General features: G+C 40.9%; 1 protein-coding gene across 6 annotated transcripts in view; it reads right to left on the bottom strand.

Annotated features, from left to right (window-relative positions):
* EBF1 (EBF transcription factor 1) overlaps positions 1–17472 on the bottom strand; it is a 395639-nt gene that overhangs the window by 367074 nt on the left and 11093 nt on the right. For all 6 annotated transcript variants that reach the window (XM_032628415.1, XM_032628417.1, XM_032628416.1 and 3 more), the window contains 2 exons: positions 13043–13116; positions 3482–3550 (listed from right to left, as the gene is read on the bottom strand). In XM_032628415.1, coding sequence (XP_032484306.1) covers positions 3482–3550; positions 13043–13116 — 143 coding nt within the window. The remainder of the gene's footprint in view (positions 1–3481; positions 3551–13042; positions 13117–17472) is intronic.

Raw genomic sequence — 17472 nt, 5'->3', positions numbered from 1 at the left:
ACACAAGGATATCCAATGTTTTAATAAAACTACAATTTATTCAATTTCTAAACATGAATTTTATTGCAAACCTTTTAAATTCAAATATGAGTTGCTACGCGAATATGTTAAATCAATCTCCACCTTAATCCAATAACTGCAAGTCATTTTTTGCTTTTTACTTTAACAATAATTACCACACATAGCCCTTTACCTCAACGATAATGAAATTTGCTGTTATTAGTTCCTGGTCATCAGGTATTAAACATAACACATTTGACTTTTCCCATGTCTACACAGCCCAGATATCTAGATCATTGGGCACAGCCAGGATTTTTATAATTCTCAATCAAGCCATTTGGCATTAGGCAGAAATACAACCTGGCAGTCAACTCCAGATGCCCACTTTGTACGTTTACAGAAATTTTCCTCCAAACTCGTTTGAAGTGACTTGACAAATTGTCACAATCGTAAAAAGAGTTGGGGTCATATTTTTCTTACTTTGTCGCACGCTAACATAAAAGAAGAAAGTAGAAACACATTTTCTAAATCACAGTATATAAATGCTGATTTTGTTAATTTCACTTTTTTGATAGAGTATGCCGACCTGATGTCCCCAAATCACCGGCAGCAAAAAATACAGCCAAAATTTAACACAGAAATAGCTTACCCTGTACCATTGCCGTATGACCAGAAAGCCTCTTCTATCAATCCTATAAATAGTTTTCCTGAATAACCACTGCTAAAAGTCTTTTGACTGATAAAAATAGCACTGTTCTTCCAAAACCCGAAGGACAAGCAAAGGGAACTAAAAATTATTGGTGCCCAAAAGGTGACTGCGTGTTAAACCTATGCTAAATCCTCACACAAGGATTGCCTGTACCCTCAGCTCTATAATTGCACATTGTATGCATCTTGTAAAAACAGTTACTGTTGCTACTGAATGCAGGCCCCATAACCTATTTTTACAAAATATGCAGGGATTCGCATCCATAAATCTGAAAGCAAATCAAACCCTAAGCACGTAACACAGATATTATGCAATCGGTAATATAGAATCAAATTGGAAAGTATGAAATTCAAACACGGTTGTCATCATTTTTTTTTCCCTTTGCAGTAATTTTATGGAATTGAAAAATCTTTTCTATTTTGCCCTTCCCTGTGTAAGTTCTTTTCCTGTTGTTATTCTCTTCGCTTGTTGTTAAAAATGGAAGTTTCACATATCAGCACAGACAGGACTGGAGCTTTTAAAACCTTTGGCAGACTGAAGGACAAATAAATTCTGAAAACTCAGATGCAAATAAAAATAGCTAAATGGGTTTGTGCATATCAGCTGGCATCACTGCTTGAAAAGACGGTTCACGGGAGACAGTGGCAACAGCCAGCAAATAAACATATGTTGGGACTCATGCAGATACCCTGGGTTTCAGCCGTTTTTCAAGTATCCCTCTCTTAAGAGACCAAGATTGGCTAACACCGTTTTCTACTTTGTCAAACCAAAAAAGAAAAAATGAAAAGGATAAATGTCATGAGTAATATCTCTAAAGCCACCGACAGTATAAAGTGCATACTTATTTTGCCTAAATTGTTTGAACTACCCCAGCCAAGAAAAGGTTTTAAGTACCCTACTGGGACAGATGCAAGGCGGCAACAATAGAAGCCACACTAATGCAATCCAGGTAACACAATCCTGTTTCAAAAACACGGGCCGGGCTAATTACAGCGCTGCTGAGTCAAGTTTCTTATGCCATCGCAACCCACAGAAACAGGTCAAAATCAAATGTTATTCAAACCACAGTCATATCAACCTTCTATATCAGAGTCACGGCTTAAAACCAAACGAAGAACTTAAAAGCTTAACCCATTCAAAAGCAAAAAAAAAAAAGTGTTTTCATTGCGGGTGGCAAAGTAAGGTTCTTATCTGAACCAAAAGAAACTGTGTGGCAGAACCGAATGTTGATAGTTTCAAAGTTTGGGGGAATATTTGGGCTGGTCCTTTGATCAGAACACTTTCTTTTTGACAGAAGAGTAAAATCTGCTTAAAATAAAAAATGGCATTTTGAAGAGAGGTATTTAAGTGAAACAAACAACAAAGGTTATATTTATTTTTTATCTTATTCATTTGAAGATTTATCTGCCATTGCAGAAAAAAGAAATTACATAATGGCATGTCTGCTTTTGTAGATAAACATGCTATGCTAATTCTATAGGCAGCACACAACTTCATTACACACTAAACCGTTGATGTTTTTAAGTTTGAATCAAAGATATTAATCCTCACTTATCAAGCAATGATATATGTCTTTGGTGAGTATTAGTGAAAGATATTTAGGTAAAATATCTGATTGAAATGTAAGTTTTATAAAGCTACTTGGCAATCAAAATTAGGTTTAAGCCTGAAGAATCACATAAGTCAAAATCAACAACCGATGTTTTGTCACAAATTACAGTAAAGCAAACACTTTTTCAGTCAACTGAAAAATGACAGAGCAAGCCTCCAAAAAGTAAAGAATTGGAAAGACAGATGGGTGGGCGGGGCAGGGGGGAGGTGTCAAAAATCATTATTACCAAACCCCAAAAGGGACTTTTGTTCAGCTGTTGATTTCCTCAATGAGGGATCAGTCAGTCTTACCTGCAAGACTCTTTCAGCTAACGGAGGGTGCTAGCTCTTGTCCTAGCTGACAACTGACAGTATCTATAAACCTTCCAGGCCATTTAACTCCCAATGAGTAACGCTATGTAACAAATGGTTTATCATACATGTTTCCATACAATGAATTTCAATAATTAAAATATAAAACGAATATTTGGAATGCAACTTTGCATAATCTGTGCACACACTGACTCAAAATTGCGCCGAGCAACTAAAACAGATTTATTGTTCTACAGTGATTTACTTGGTCATGTCAGATTAGTAATATGGATCTGTTTAAAAACACAATAATTAAGACAAGCAGGATAAATTAATCAACTACAAGGCAGCGTGAGCTACAATCAAACACGGGAAATTACTGTAGAAAATCTTGGTTCACAGATCTCTTTAAAACTGCTTTTATGCATAAATAAAACCTTAAAGTGTAGATGGATTGCGTCCAACAGAACTACTGTAGCTAAAAGTGATAATGATTCAAACATTTTTCAAATAAAAGTTAAATATTTATAAGCACCCAACCACATTTCATAAATCACAAACTATTATTATTTTATTTCTGAAGCTTCCTGGCACAGCGCGAGGATTGAGCCACAGAAAGGCAAGAAAGAAGAAAATATGCCTTTAGGAGCGTGAATCAGACACAAAACTGGAGCAATCCAAGAAAACAGGCCTCCAAAGAACATCCCATATGGCTTTCCCAGGAATCGCAATAGCTCGGCGCAGCTGAAGTCATGACCAACAGGCAAATTTCGGCCACATGCCTTCCTAACCCTCACCCATGAGCCACGCAAGACAGGTGTTTCATTATAATGAGGAAAAAGAACCGAGAGAAAGTAGAGCGGTCCCTACCTGTCAATTATCACTGGATCTGAGGGAGTCTCATTTCGGTTGCCACAGCTTTTCTTGTCACAACAGCGGCTATGGAGCAAAAGCAAGAGGATTTAGTACAACCATTACCATGTAAAATCATCATTTAGGCAGACAGAAGGTTCAAATTGCTGGGTTGCAAATGCTAGAATTACCACAAAGCCATACCTGGCAATCAACGGATCCCTGAGACAGAACGTTCTATTTGGGTCACCTATGGGTTAATGGCCAGGCTTAACCTCTCCCTGCACAAAGGAGGGAGGGAGAGGGACTCCCACAGAGCGAGGACTGACAGCCCTAAGATGGGGTCTTCCCATCACTGCCCGCAGGATTGGAAGAGTTCACTGTGAAATGCATTATTATTACATCTACCCAATGAGAATATTCAGGGTTGTGGGTGGCTTAAACACTCTTCCCTCAAGATCACACTAATTGTGTGGAACGCGTCAATAATGAGGTATGAGTGATTTCTCCCCCTCCAGTCATTTTGTATTAAATGGATTCCTTTTTCTTCTCCTTCCTCTTTTATGGGAGACGTTTCCTTCAACCACAACCTTCCCCAAATCCTAAAACTGTAACTGTTTGCTTTTGAACCATGTTCAGAATGTAAGAATAAAAGTACAACACAACAATCGAGACAAAGAGGCAAGATAAAAGAAAATAGAGATCCACACATCCTCTGGCTTTTGTGCCCTGCTCTGGTCACTGTGCAAGTTTCCTGGAAGCATTTAGGACAGTTGCTCCAAAGCCTGGCAGAAGCCTGGCAATGGACGCTCTTTATTAGGTCAGAGAAAAGGCAGACGTGGGCAAGAAAAGCACCTACTATCAAAATCCCACCCCATGTGTGACTTTAAAGTTGACAGTTTTTTCTTAACCTGAGATGCTTCTAAAAAGTGAAAAATTAGGGTTTTTGAAAACTACCCATGGTCAATGGAAAACGATCCATCTGAGACTTGTTTGCAAATAAGAAATGTGTCCACTGGCCAGTCTATACCCAAGGGCACACTATAAAAGCACGTATTTGATCAGTCAAGGAGGTGAGGGAGTTATCCAAGCATTATACATTGCCTTGCACCACAAATAAAATATGCACTTTTCTCCCTCTTGCTTACACAAGCACGCACACACACACACAAACATACACACAGACTCATTCGACTTAGTGAATCATAGAGCCTAAATTTAGAGAGCTGCTAGAGAGAAACAAACACTGAACTTCATTTTCAGGACCCAGAAATATACGCCTGCACAGGGAGTCTTTCAGCAAAGTTAGGAAGTCTCTCTTCTGGCTGTAACTATATCTCTGAAAAGAGAATCAGCTTCCATATTTGGTGCTCATTCGATTTGCTTCTCGTATCTTCAGAAAACAACAGCAAGAATTGTATCTCCTTTGTCAAAGCCCCAGCTAAAAACCATGCCACTCCCTTAAGAGCCTTTCCTTTTCTGATTCAGAGGAAACTATTTCCTCCAGGCCTGAGTTCTGCTATACTAGTACTTTGGGGATAGAAAGCGCAAAGGATCCCAATATCTAAGATGAAGAAACAAGGGAATGAGGAGCACAGTCTTTGAAATGCATACAAAAAATAATAATAATTTACAAACTAAACTCTATCCTCCCTGAACTCTACTCCCCTGCACCTACATCTCAAGGGCTTTGCCAGAAGAGCACAGTGGTTAAGCACACCGACTCTGGAATCCGAGTGGCTTGTGGCAGCTGGAGCAAGTTATTCCACCTCCTGGAGTCTTAGTTTCCTCATGTGTAAAATGGGGCGACTGTGGTACCCACCTCTAAGTGTGAGGGCTCAGATGTCCAAAAGCAGCCCAGGGACAGAGCCCAGGTCTTTTCCCAGCGATAAAAGCAATGCATGGGAAGGCCTATTTCTCCTATTTTCCATTTGTTCCTTTCTTTTTCAAAACAGCGACTGGGCAAATCCCTATTGGTCAAACCCCTCACCATTGTCCTGCCTGGACTGAATGCCTTCCAGGGACTCTTCCAACCCACCTGATGATAATTTCAGACTAGAATCTACATCTCAAGACAATGTGATTCTCTCCCTCCTCACTGCCATCACCCTCATCTGAGTCACTTTCACTTTCTCGCTTTAACTCCTGCAGTGGCCTCCCACCTGGTCTCTCTGTGTCTACTCTTCACCCCCCCATGACAGCCACAGTGATCTTTTCAAAATGTCAATTGGACTGTGTCACTTCACCACCCAAGACCTTTTAAAGGCTTCCCACCACACTGAGAATACATCTATGGCCAGACCACCTCCCAGTCTCCTGTCACTCTCCTCCAACTTGCCAAGCTGCAGCCTCACTGGCTAATTTCAATCTCTCTAATGGGCCACGCTCAGTCTGACCTCAGGCCCAGGTCCGGTCAGGCCTCCAGGCCTGCACTGCTCTTCATCCAAGCCCTGCCTGGTTAGCCAGCCTCCACCCCCTCTTTGGGCCTCAGTCTCTAGGCTTCTTCCTTCCTCAGAGAAGCTAGCCCTGACACTTGATAGGTTCCTCTGGTTTTTCCTTTCAGGGCATGAAACACAAAGCAAATTATATACTTACATATACATTTGCATTTTTTTTTGCCACTGTCTCCTCTCACGCCCTCCCCTACTAACTCATATGCTTCATAAAGGAACACACTGTCAATTTTATTTACCTAATGAGTAGCATAAGGCCTGAGACAGAATAGAGAAGCTCAAATATTGGTTGGTGGATTGGACGACTTCATGAATGAATGTAATGTACTGGGGAAAATACAATCCAAGAAAATAGGAAGGTAGCAGATAGAGGAAGCCAAGCTGACCCTCTGAGCAGACACTGCTGAGGAAAGGAACGTTCACCTCCATCCCACCCCATACACCAGACCACCTCCCCAAGCAAGGGCCACACTGGGCCTCAGATATGCCCTGTGCCTTAAGCACTGTCTTCAACCCCTTAAGATAAAAATGCCCTGGAGTGCAGCCAGCTAAATCGAAGCACAGCCTAAGTGAGAACCACCCCTCTCTGCTGTGCCCCAAGGGACCCAGGGAAAAAAGCAGATGCGAAGAACAGAAGTGTATAGGACTAATAGAATAGGAATAAAATAGGAATAACGAAGAAGGAAAACAGACTAAAGGGCTGGAGGTCATTTATCATTTATAAAACCCTATACAAAGTATGAAAAATAGCCCAACAGGTTTCCTGCTTTCCTGCCTCTCAAGTCATGTCACTGCATCACGTAGTCATCATACCCAAAACGGGATTCTTGGGATCTGCTCTGCGTCTGGAGTGGCAACAAAACAGTGTCTACAGTGTAAGCCTACTTTTAAAATATATTCATATACACATATACATATATGTGTGTGTACATATATACATGTAAATATGGAACTGTGTGCAGCATTAAAAAGAACAAAGGTGGGTTTGTACACACCATCACGGAAAGAAGTTTGTACACACCATCTACATCATATTATGTACACACCATCTACATCATATTATGACCTGAGAAAGCCAAGCTGCAGAATAGTATGTACGGTATGGTCCTACTTCTAGGAGAAAAAAAGGAAAGACTGAGAGAGAGGAAGGGAGTGAGGGGAAGAGACAAATAGTCTCACAAGCCAGTTCACACCCTCACTTCACTCAAATTTCTGCACAAAGTGACAGCCTGCAGAAGCCCTTCCCTGACTACCCCCAGAGCTCTCTAGCCCCTCATCCTGCTTCACTTTTCTTCCTAGCACTCATCACATTGTCATTTATATTTGTCTTCTTATTTATTGTCTGTCTTTGAGTACAAGGGTCTTAGACTGTTCTGTTCATCCCTGAGTCCCCAGCAACTAGAACAGAGTGCGGCACACAGTAGGCCCTCTGGAAGTATTTTTTGAATGAATGAATAGAAACTTCAAAGAAATAGCCTATAAGGAGTGGAATAAGTGGGGAAGTATAGAGGATATATATTTTATTTCTGTACTCCTGCAGTCTTCTGCTTTGTATTGCAATATTATTTTCCTATTAAAAGACTAAAACTCAACTGCAAATTGGGGAAGGAAGGTCTTCCTTTAGGCTGAGCTGGCATCTAACCCCCTAAAGCTCCCTACTTCTAACCCAGAGCCAAGCAGAGCAAGGACCTGTCTTCCTTCCCTGTGATGGTCTTTCTTGCCTTCTTGTCTTCTCTTTCCTCCCTTCTCCAAGCCGAACTGCTCCCTATGCCCCTCTACTGAACTCAGAAGGACTGAGAAAGGTGGGTACCAACCAGCACCATACACAAGGCAGGCATTAAGCAAGAAGGACAGAATGAAGGGAGAACAGATTCACTCGTGTTTAAGGCAGGAGAGGTCTCGGCCTGAAACAATACAGTACCTGGAACAACAGATGCAAAAGCACTTCAAGGGAAAAGTTACCAGGTTAACAGAAGAAATCACAGTGCCAGTCATGTCCTCATTACTGTGGGACTGATGGATCTTCATCCCTTCAAATGCTGTTCTTTAGACTCCTACTGTGTTTGTCAGGCACTGCACCAGGCACAGACCTGGCATTTGCTTCCTAAAGCAGGAATCTGTCAGGGGGCTTGGAGTTTCCTCATTTGCTTTGTCACAGGGCAGGATTCCCACTACTTCACATCCCTTTGCAACCTGCAACCCAAGTGGCAGGAGAGCAATGTGGCCCATCACTGGAGTGGGGACCCGGCACCCCGTGTCCTACGTACACTATGGACTCAAAACAGCAGCCCTTTCCCCAGCAAGATTGTGCATCCCTCGGACAAGCTAGTCCAGGGAAAAGCAAGCTTGTGAGTTTCTTCCTTAGCAGCATGACACAGGTGGCAGCTCTCTAGTGCACTGACACATGACTTCACAAATCACGGCAAGAAACATATACTTGTTTCCTGGTCACGAGGCCTGCAGATCCTCATCTTAGGGACATGGAATTTCTTCCCATAAGTAGAGGCTCTCTCAAGTGGAGGAAAGCATCAGCTCCATCTCTAAACCTTACAACAAAAAGCAAGATTATCTTACCCATTTAGCCAAAGTGGCTAGAGAATGAGATATATGAGTTATCTGAATAGTCTGATTAATAGTAATAAGCTCATTCTTTCCCTCAGTTAACCAACTTAAGTTTTTCCATTCTTTAAAAAAAGACACACTCCTTCTTTCCTCTTGAGTTGGTTTCTTCACTGTCCAGCTGTCCCCTTGCCAGAGTTGCCGTCACTCCTTGCCACCTGAACCCCATAAAAGCTGGCTTCTGGGCCTCAGCGCCAACTTGATTGTACTCTCTTGAAGTTCACCAGCGGCTCTCTGGTGCTTTTCTCAGTATTCAAGTCTATCTGGATCTCCCTACACTTATTACATGGATGGCTCCCAGACTTTGAAACACCCTCCTTTTATTTCTATGCTCTGTATGCTCAAGGTTCTTTTTCCTAATTCTCGAACACACTAAATGAGACTGTTGTCCAAGGATGTATCCATGGCCTCTTCTCTTTCTATTCACCTATCCTTGTCAATCCCACGTAAGCCCATAGCTTTACTTTGCACCTTTGAGAAAAGACCTCAGAAGTTGGTTATCCTTCGCCCTGACTCTCTGTCCAGCTCCAGGCCAAAGGCCCACCATCTGTAGACCTCTCCCCAGAGAAATCCTGCCTGGACTGCCAACAAATGGACCAAAACGCTCCTTAATGCACCCTCTAAAATCCGGGTCCTGTTTCACCTTCCTCCCAATCCCTGCAGCTAAAACCCACCTTTCTCTGAGCAGCTGTGGTCTTTGGCCTCACCTCTTATCCCTGTCTACCCTTTCTACACTGCTGTCTAGTTATCTGTTTTATGAGTCTCATTCTCCCAAGCTAACCTGTCAGCTCTCCTACTATAGGGGCCAGTCCTCTTTGGCTCTTCATTCCACTGTGCTTTGCACATAGTATGTGCTAAAAGAATGAATGAAAATATCCTTAACAGCACACCTGGAATGAACAAAGCATGTTAACATTTTAGTAGACACTTCCCTTCCTTTCAATACTCTCTTACCATCTTTCCCTTTGAGCAACTCTGTGCCAGGTACTTAACTAGGCACTGCAGATGTTGCTACTACTGCTCCCACTACTTCCACTGCTTCTATTAATATCAATACTAATACTACTGCTGCTACTATTAATAATGACAATAGACATTCGGCACTTACTATGTGGCAGGTACCATGGTAAGCATTTATCGGGATTACAGCATTTAATCTTAACAACCACCCTATGAGAGAAGTAATAGTTTCTCCCCATTTCACACATGGGCAACTAAAGCAGAGAGGAAAACTGGGTAACTTCTTTGTCTTCAAGGAGCTCTTAGTCCAGCAAAGAAAGACAGGCCTTGGGCACACAATTACAGTGTGCTGCATGCTATGAAGGAAAAGCGCAGGATATCACAGGAATGAATAATAAGGGGCTGACCTCGCTCAGGCCAACAACCAGGGATGCGTAAGTGGGAATCTAAAGGAAAAAAATGAGAATACACCAGCCAAAGAGGAAGGAAGAACAAGCCATATCAAGGGACCAGGCTAGCCCTGGGAGCTCATGGTCCACAAGATGTTAGGCACTGACAGTGGGGAAAAAATGCCTTCCTAAATACAGCACCCATCCCCTGCAATTGTCCTGTTCACTGGAAAGGGAGAAAATCTGCTTTGCCCTGCCTGGGGGGCTGGGAACTGGACGCACCTACCAAGTAGAGTTCCTATTTTCCATTCACATTTTAAACACAGGATGTGGAGATGCATTTATAATCAAATGCTTTGTGGAATGAATCCTGCTTCTAAAAATCCTTCATGGGGCCATACTTTTTAAGAGCTTAATCACCAAGTATTAGCAAAATGTAATAATGATGATTGGTATAATAAATTCCAGTTTACCAAAAATGCAGAACCTCTCCCAGAATTCCGTGGAAAGAGTTTTATGCCATCAAGTCAAAGGGGTTTTGTCTCAAAGAGAGACAATAATAACAATCCCATGGCAGTAAGTCCTTTAGACAGCTCATGCAATAGGGTTACCCTCTCAACAGAACAAAACTGATTTTTAAAAATTTGTAACCACCTAATACACAATTCCCTGGTGTTTATTTTTTTTTCTTTTTTCTTTGATGACAACAAAACAGAATCATCCCAAGCCCTTTCCTGTCGATCTAAATTCTCTGTGTCTCCTTCACCCGTAGCTCCAACATACTATAAATATACCTCTTTTGTGACATAAATGCAAAGTTTTATTGTACCGTTAGCCTTGATAGAAAGCACTGCAGAAAGTTGTTTAGAAATTAAATATCTAAAACAACCTATTTTAAAATCCAGGGCCCTCACTATTTCATGTCTGCAGTGAAGAAATTTCATCTTGGGGAGAGCAAGCTGTCTTTCACACCATATGGTTAATGGTGGTGCATAGCAATTAGCCAGGCTGATTAATGGTGAACAGACTCTAATTTTATGCTTATAATTGAGCCTGCATTTGCACCCCTGGTGCAAATTCAGCACATCCCAACTTCCACTTACAACCGGCAAGAAATCAAGAGAAATAGGATGGTGTGGAAAGTGAGAATTTTTTTCCTAAAGCCCCCTAAAGAGCATCAGATTTGCAATTTAAAAGACTGTTAGCCACACAATAGATGACAGGCTTGTGTAATAGGGTCATGGCGGCCTGGTAAACAAACAGTACCCCTTACACATCTATAGGCAGCCAGGAAAACCATCATCTGTAACATTAGCAGGATGACATTTTGAATATGGCTCTTCCCTCTTACCCATGCAGTACAAACATCATTTGCCTTCAGTGGCTTGAGAATTTTATTTTTTGCTATTTTTATGTTTCTAAAATATAGAAAGAACGTCAGCAGTAAAGCACATCAACCAGCATCATAAAGTACTTTGGACCAATGAATTTCCAGAACAAGAAAAATATAAATTGCATTAACAGAGTGTAGGCTTGTGTGTGAAAGGCATAATATATCTTAAGTATTTTAAGAATAATTTCTAGCATAGTCCAAACAAGTACAGATATGAGATGCAAATCTATGATTTATAGATATTAGTTGGTCTGTTGGTTGAGATCCATCTTCCTGTCTCCTGTTTGCTGGAATCACATGGAACAGAATACGGAAAATTCATTCTAACAACATGCTAATTGTGGGAAGACGAAATAGAAATATGGCTGGAAAAATAGTAATACGAAGGAGGTCATTTGTTTCATGATTTTACTCATTTTATTCTGAAGAGCGCAGCTCAGCTTTAGCTGTGCAACTGTTGTATACAGTATAACACTAATTTTGCCTAATAATATCTTCTAAGAAATCCATGACGATATTTTTGGATTTTGTTGCTGCTTTAAAGTTAGAGAGAAGCAACCTGTTTTCGGAACAATTAACAAGTTTTACAAATCACTAAAGTGAAAACTTGTGAACCTCCTGTATATTTTAGAATAATATATTAGCAGAATGTTTTTTAAAAAGGGAGAAAAAGAAATTTTTACATACATATTACAGATATAGAAGAAGTTACTACTTGGGACTTCACTAAGGAAACACATTAATCTCTTTTCTATTTTATTTCCACCTGTAGAGTTTTCAGATTGCTTTCCCCGCAAGTCTGTGGACAGCAAATAAACCCACCCATGCCGAAGCAGCAGCTGAAACTCCTAAATGGTTTGGTCAGTAACAGTCAGGAGCCAAGCATGCTTTGTGCCAGGAGAGCCTGCGTGGCTAACAAAGCAATTAGTAGCCCTTCCCTGATGCAGAGTGTCATTGTCATGCTTTATCCAATTACTCAGAATATATCAGAAGCAAAGTGCCAGTGTTATTTTACGAAGAATTAGAATCCTAAACTGCAAGTTACAAGGCTGTTCTCTGGTTTACTCTCTCCCATGTGGAGGGTTGGCTGAGGCCATGGAAGTGAATGTGGTCTGCTTGCCTGGTTTCAAACGTAGCTTCAGACAAAAATAAAGATACTCATTTGTGGACAACATGAATGTTTATACCTTTCAGTGACTCATCTTTGCCATCCTTCCAAAAGCTCGCTACATTTAAGAAATGTTAGCTACATTGTCATAGTTATATAAAAGGTAACTAAGATTAAGAGATCAGATGTTGGGTTGGTGTGGGGAGGAATGATGCCTTTGTATGGATGGTCACATTGTTAAGTGGAAGAATTAAAAAGGGGAACTATAACTTTCAAGTCTTATCCAAACAGAGGTTTCTGCTGACCTCAATAGAACTCTTATTTTACTAGCAATGCAGTTGAGCACATATATTAACACTAGAAGGGTTATACTGTATTTTACTCAATTGAAAGGAAAAAGGAGAGGGCACTGCTTTGTGCCCATTAACAATGCAATATCAAATTGGAACGTATGTCTTTTAGGATGAAATCTAATAAATAATTGAGAACCACTGTGATGCCTGACACTTAACTACCAAATACTCACATCTAACAGTTTTTAGACTGTCTAACAGAAGATAAACATATACCCAAAAACAGACCTGAATTCACCTAGATTTGAGATACAAATTCATCTTCTCTTTGTTAATTAAAGGGAAAGAAAAAGGTATTTCTTACCTGCACATGATTTCGTGTGTGAGCAAGACTCGGCACATTTCTGGGTTCTTGTCTTGGCCTTCATACACTATGGCCTGTAAACAAAGGCACGATTTGAGCTAAGAATGGAACCAAGTAGCAGAGGACAAACTACCACAGTCAGGTTCTTGACCATTCACCACTGCCGCAAGGCCAATTAGCTTTCAGAGCCAAAGGCCTCACTGGGCTGATTGTTTTAAGACAGTTGTTAAGGATCAACCCAAATTGAGTGGAAGGGGATATGTTCCTCTCTGTCCCATCAACCTCCTTATTATAACGCACATCTTTGGATCCTTGTATGAGATGGGCTTCTGTCGTCAAGACAACCACAATTCTCTCTTCAATTCAGAATAAAAATAAATCTAATCAATGGGGAAGGAAAAACCCAGAAGGCTTAGCAGATTGAGATACTAGTGACTTAAAATATAGAAAAGCACATGGATTTTATTTTTAAATGATTCATATTTGTCGCCTCATTTTACTACTTCCAACTCCAACATGTAATATTCTAGAGGTAAGTAGTAGAAAACAAGTGAGGGTATGGTTAATGAGTCCATTCACTGTCTTGAGATGATTCACCCATCAGGGGAAATCCTTCCTGCCTACAGGTTGAAAACATGTGCTCTCTGGGGTGTATAACGACCCAAACAGTAATACTCGCCCGCATATGCAGGGGGACAGGCAGGGTTGGGCCAGGAGGAGCTAAGCCATAGTTATCTCCCTCAACTAAGAAGAATTACATCTGACTCTCAAAATTTGGAGTCCCAAGCCACCTCACCAGCCAAGATGTTTTTGTCTGTTTTTAGTAATATGTGTACAAACATTTTCCTTAAGGTCACCAGGCAGTTTCCTTGAGACCTCTGCTTACTGGAAGATCTACATGTTAACACCTGGGCCAAAGAAAAGCTCACAGCTATGGATAGAGCAGTGCTCTGCATGGGGATACATTTTAACTAACTTAACAATGTAGCACTGCATAGTACTAATATAACACAGCTTCAAATTGTTAACAAAATTACTTTCACACATTCAGATAACTCTCAATTTCTTGGTGATGGAACTACTTAAGTTAACCAGAGACTATCCTTTTTTATGATACACAGAAACTGCAGTAACTAACTTATAGTTGGCTAGAATGTGCTTGTTTATGAACCTGAGACTTTTAGAACTGTAAATGATGGAGGATAGCTTATAACACTATGCGTGCAGACCTTCAAAGCAGGCTCTGACTTTGTTACCTAACTCCATTACAAAACAAAAATTGCAACAAATTTAAAAATGACAAAAAGTACCTGCATGGGCTTCCCTGGTGGCGCAGTGGTTGAGAGTCCGCCTGCCGATGCAGGGGACACGGGTTCGTGCCCCGTTCCGGGAAGATCCCACACGCCGCGGAGCGGCTGCGCCCGTGCGCCATGGCCGCTGAGCCTGCGCGTCCGGAGCCTGTGCTCCGCAACGGGAGAGGCCACGGCAGTGAGAGGCCCGCGTACGCAAAAAAAAAAAAAAAAAAAAAAAGTACCTGCATAAGGAGAAAACATTTTCTACCATTGGCCCATCAGACGCATTTATATGGTTAGCCTGTTATAACCCTACATTTTTTTTTTTCTTTTTCCCCTTACGCGGGCCTCTCACTGCTGTGGCCTCTCCCGTTGCGGAGCACAGGCTCCGGACGCGCAGGCTCAGTGGCCATGGCGCACGGGCGCAGCCGCTCCGCGGCATGTGGGATCTTCCCGGAACGGGGCACGAACCCGTGTCCCCTGCATCGGCAGGCGGACTCTCAACCACTGCGCCACCAGGGAAGCCCAACCCTATATTTTTTAATGTTTTATTTTGCCATAATTTTAGATGTACAGAAAAGTTGTAAGGATATATAAAGAATTCCAAGATACTCTTTCCCAGATGCCTCAAGTGTTTACATTTTAGTAAATTTGCTTTATTCTTCTTCTTTCTCTATTTTCTTTTCCTGAACCATTTATTAGTTAACTGCAGACATGCCCTAAATACTTCAGTATGTATTTCCTTAAAACAAGGAATTATCTTACATAACCATAGCACAATTATCTGAATCACAAAATTAACATTGATACAATACAATAATCTAATCTAAACATCTGAGGTTCACCAAATACCCAATAATGTCCTTTATAGCAAACAACAACAACAAAACCAATACCAATCACTGCATTCAGTTGTCATATCTCCTTCAATAAGGAATATTCCTGGGTCTTTGTATTTCATGACATTAACATTTTTGAAGAATATAGGCCAGATATTTTGTAGAACATCCTCAATTTGGGTTTGTCTAATGTTTCCTCAGACTTAGACTAAAGTTATGTAATTCAGGGCCAGAATACCACAGCCATGACGCTGAGTTCTTCTCCCTGTATCACATCACACTGTCAACTCGTTCCACTAATGCCAGTAAACTCTGACCATTTGGTTAAGGGGGTGCCTGCCACCCATCAGAGAGCACAGCCAGATTTGTGTACTATAAAGTTACTACTTCACTTTAAGTAATTCATAACTATCTTCTGGGGAAATCATCTAGATTATGTTAACATCATATTATGACTTAAATTTTCACCCATTAGTTTTAGCATGCACTGATGATGCATTCCTGCAATCTTAAAAGACCTTGTAAATACCCAGGAAGTTGCTTTACTCGAGAAAATGCATTAAGTAAATTGAAAATGTTTTAAAAACCAAAACTTATATCTGTCTGCTTTATTTACTACAATCACTGCTTTAAAAAATCAGAGACACTATAAATAACTGATTAGATCTCATACATGGTGCTAAAAATTCTATTATGCATTTCTGAGAGATCCTATTATCACTACATGTTTTGTGTGTTCTCTTAATATCCCTGAAAACCTGTTTCAACTTTAGTTTTCTGTCATGCTAAACTAATACAAATAACTTGGTGAATAAAATTCATAGGTATTAATGGGGTTTTCCTTCCTGTTTAAAAAAAAATTGGTTTTGGGAGGAGAAAGGAGTATCAATTACATCAGACCTTCTCATTTTGACTCTTTCTAGATAATACCAATATTATTTTTTACTGAGGCTGCTGGTTCCACTGAAATCAGTGGGCCCATGATGATACTCAATTAAAGATATATTGCAGTGAAAATATGTTGACGCCCCCCCAAACAGTAGATGACCTATGGTCTCCCAGGCATCCCATGTTTTTGTCTTTGGTGACTGGACATCATTTGTTGAAGGCCCATGGCCTCCGTAATACATCTCTACCAAATGTCAACCTGCCACTTCGCTTCTGGCAGCAGAGTCAAAATGGAGAATCTTCTCTACATCAAGCATAGAAAAATGAAAGCATGAGTCTGGATTTGCTCAGAAATAGTTAAACTCTGGGGACGGAAGGAAGCATGAAGTTTCTTCTGTCCCTTTCCTTGGGGCCTCAGCAGAACAATACTTTTCAGCACATAAACACAGATAAAGAAGTGCTTGCTGCTTCTGTGACTTCTGAAATAAAAACAAGTGAAACAGAGTCTTCTCCCTCTCCTAAGGAGTAGAACTAAAATTCAGGAAATAGAGTAATCTAGAACCTCAGTGTAATAACGTTAGCTACACAGTGAAACTCTGTCAAAGGCAGCTCCACCTCCAACCTTGCCTAAGCAGTTTTTGTTACTGAAAAAGCTTGTTAAAACACATACATGCACACACACGCACACACACACACACCACACGCACCACACACACACACACCACACTATTATATAAAAGTATGGTCCAAGAAATCGACATTCTGATGAGATCCAACATAGGAAAACAGGATAAATCTATTTTGATGAACGTCTTCAATGTAGAGTGTCAACAATAAAACAGACTTTTAAAAAATGCCTACAAGTTCTCCCTCCAGCTTTCACACATATCAAATCTCTACCATGTACATTTAGTACACACGTCAAGACTGGTTCACAGTTCAGCAAACCCAGACTTCGAGCCTAAAAGGAAAGGGCTTCTCTAACACCAGCTTAGGGAGAAGTTTCTGCTTCTTTTCCCAATTTAAATATGTGCCTCTGTGCGGTGTGAGTGAAGCTCATTGAGGCCGGATCAGTTGGGAGATCACAGAAGCATATAAACAGCACTGACTACTTTAAGTGAAACCATTTTAATAGACAGCTGGTCTAGGACCTAGACAATGGAACACCAAGAAGAAGGCTTATCTTCATCCTCCATAGTAAGTCATGCATCTGCTCACTGGGAGGAAGGTAGTCTGCTGTGAGAGTGACAAAAACAACAGTGGTTTAAAGAAACCAGTGTGTTCATCAGCAGTAAGGATGGGAGGCCTGTTACAGAGATGGGCGGGAGCGGGAGAGAAAGCATATCAAATACATTATTTAAATAAATGATTTGATGGTGAAGCAAGTTGAGGTTTTAACCTAAGAAACAAC

The sequence above is a fragment of the Phocoena sinus genome, chromosome 3 (assembly GCF_008692025.1).
Source record: "Phocoena sinus isolate mPhoSin1 chromosome 3, mPhoSin1.pri, whole genome shotgun sequence".
Lineage (NCBI taxonomy): Eukaryota > Metazoa > Chordata > Mammalia > Artiodactyla > Phocoenidae > Phocoena > Phocoena sinus.
The sequence above is the reverse complement of the archived record's forward strand: the minus strand, read 5'-3'. Positions and strand labels throughout refer to the sequence as shown.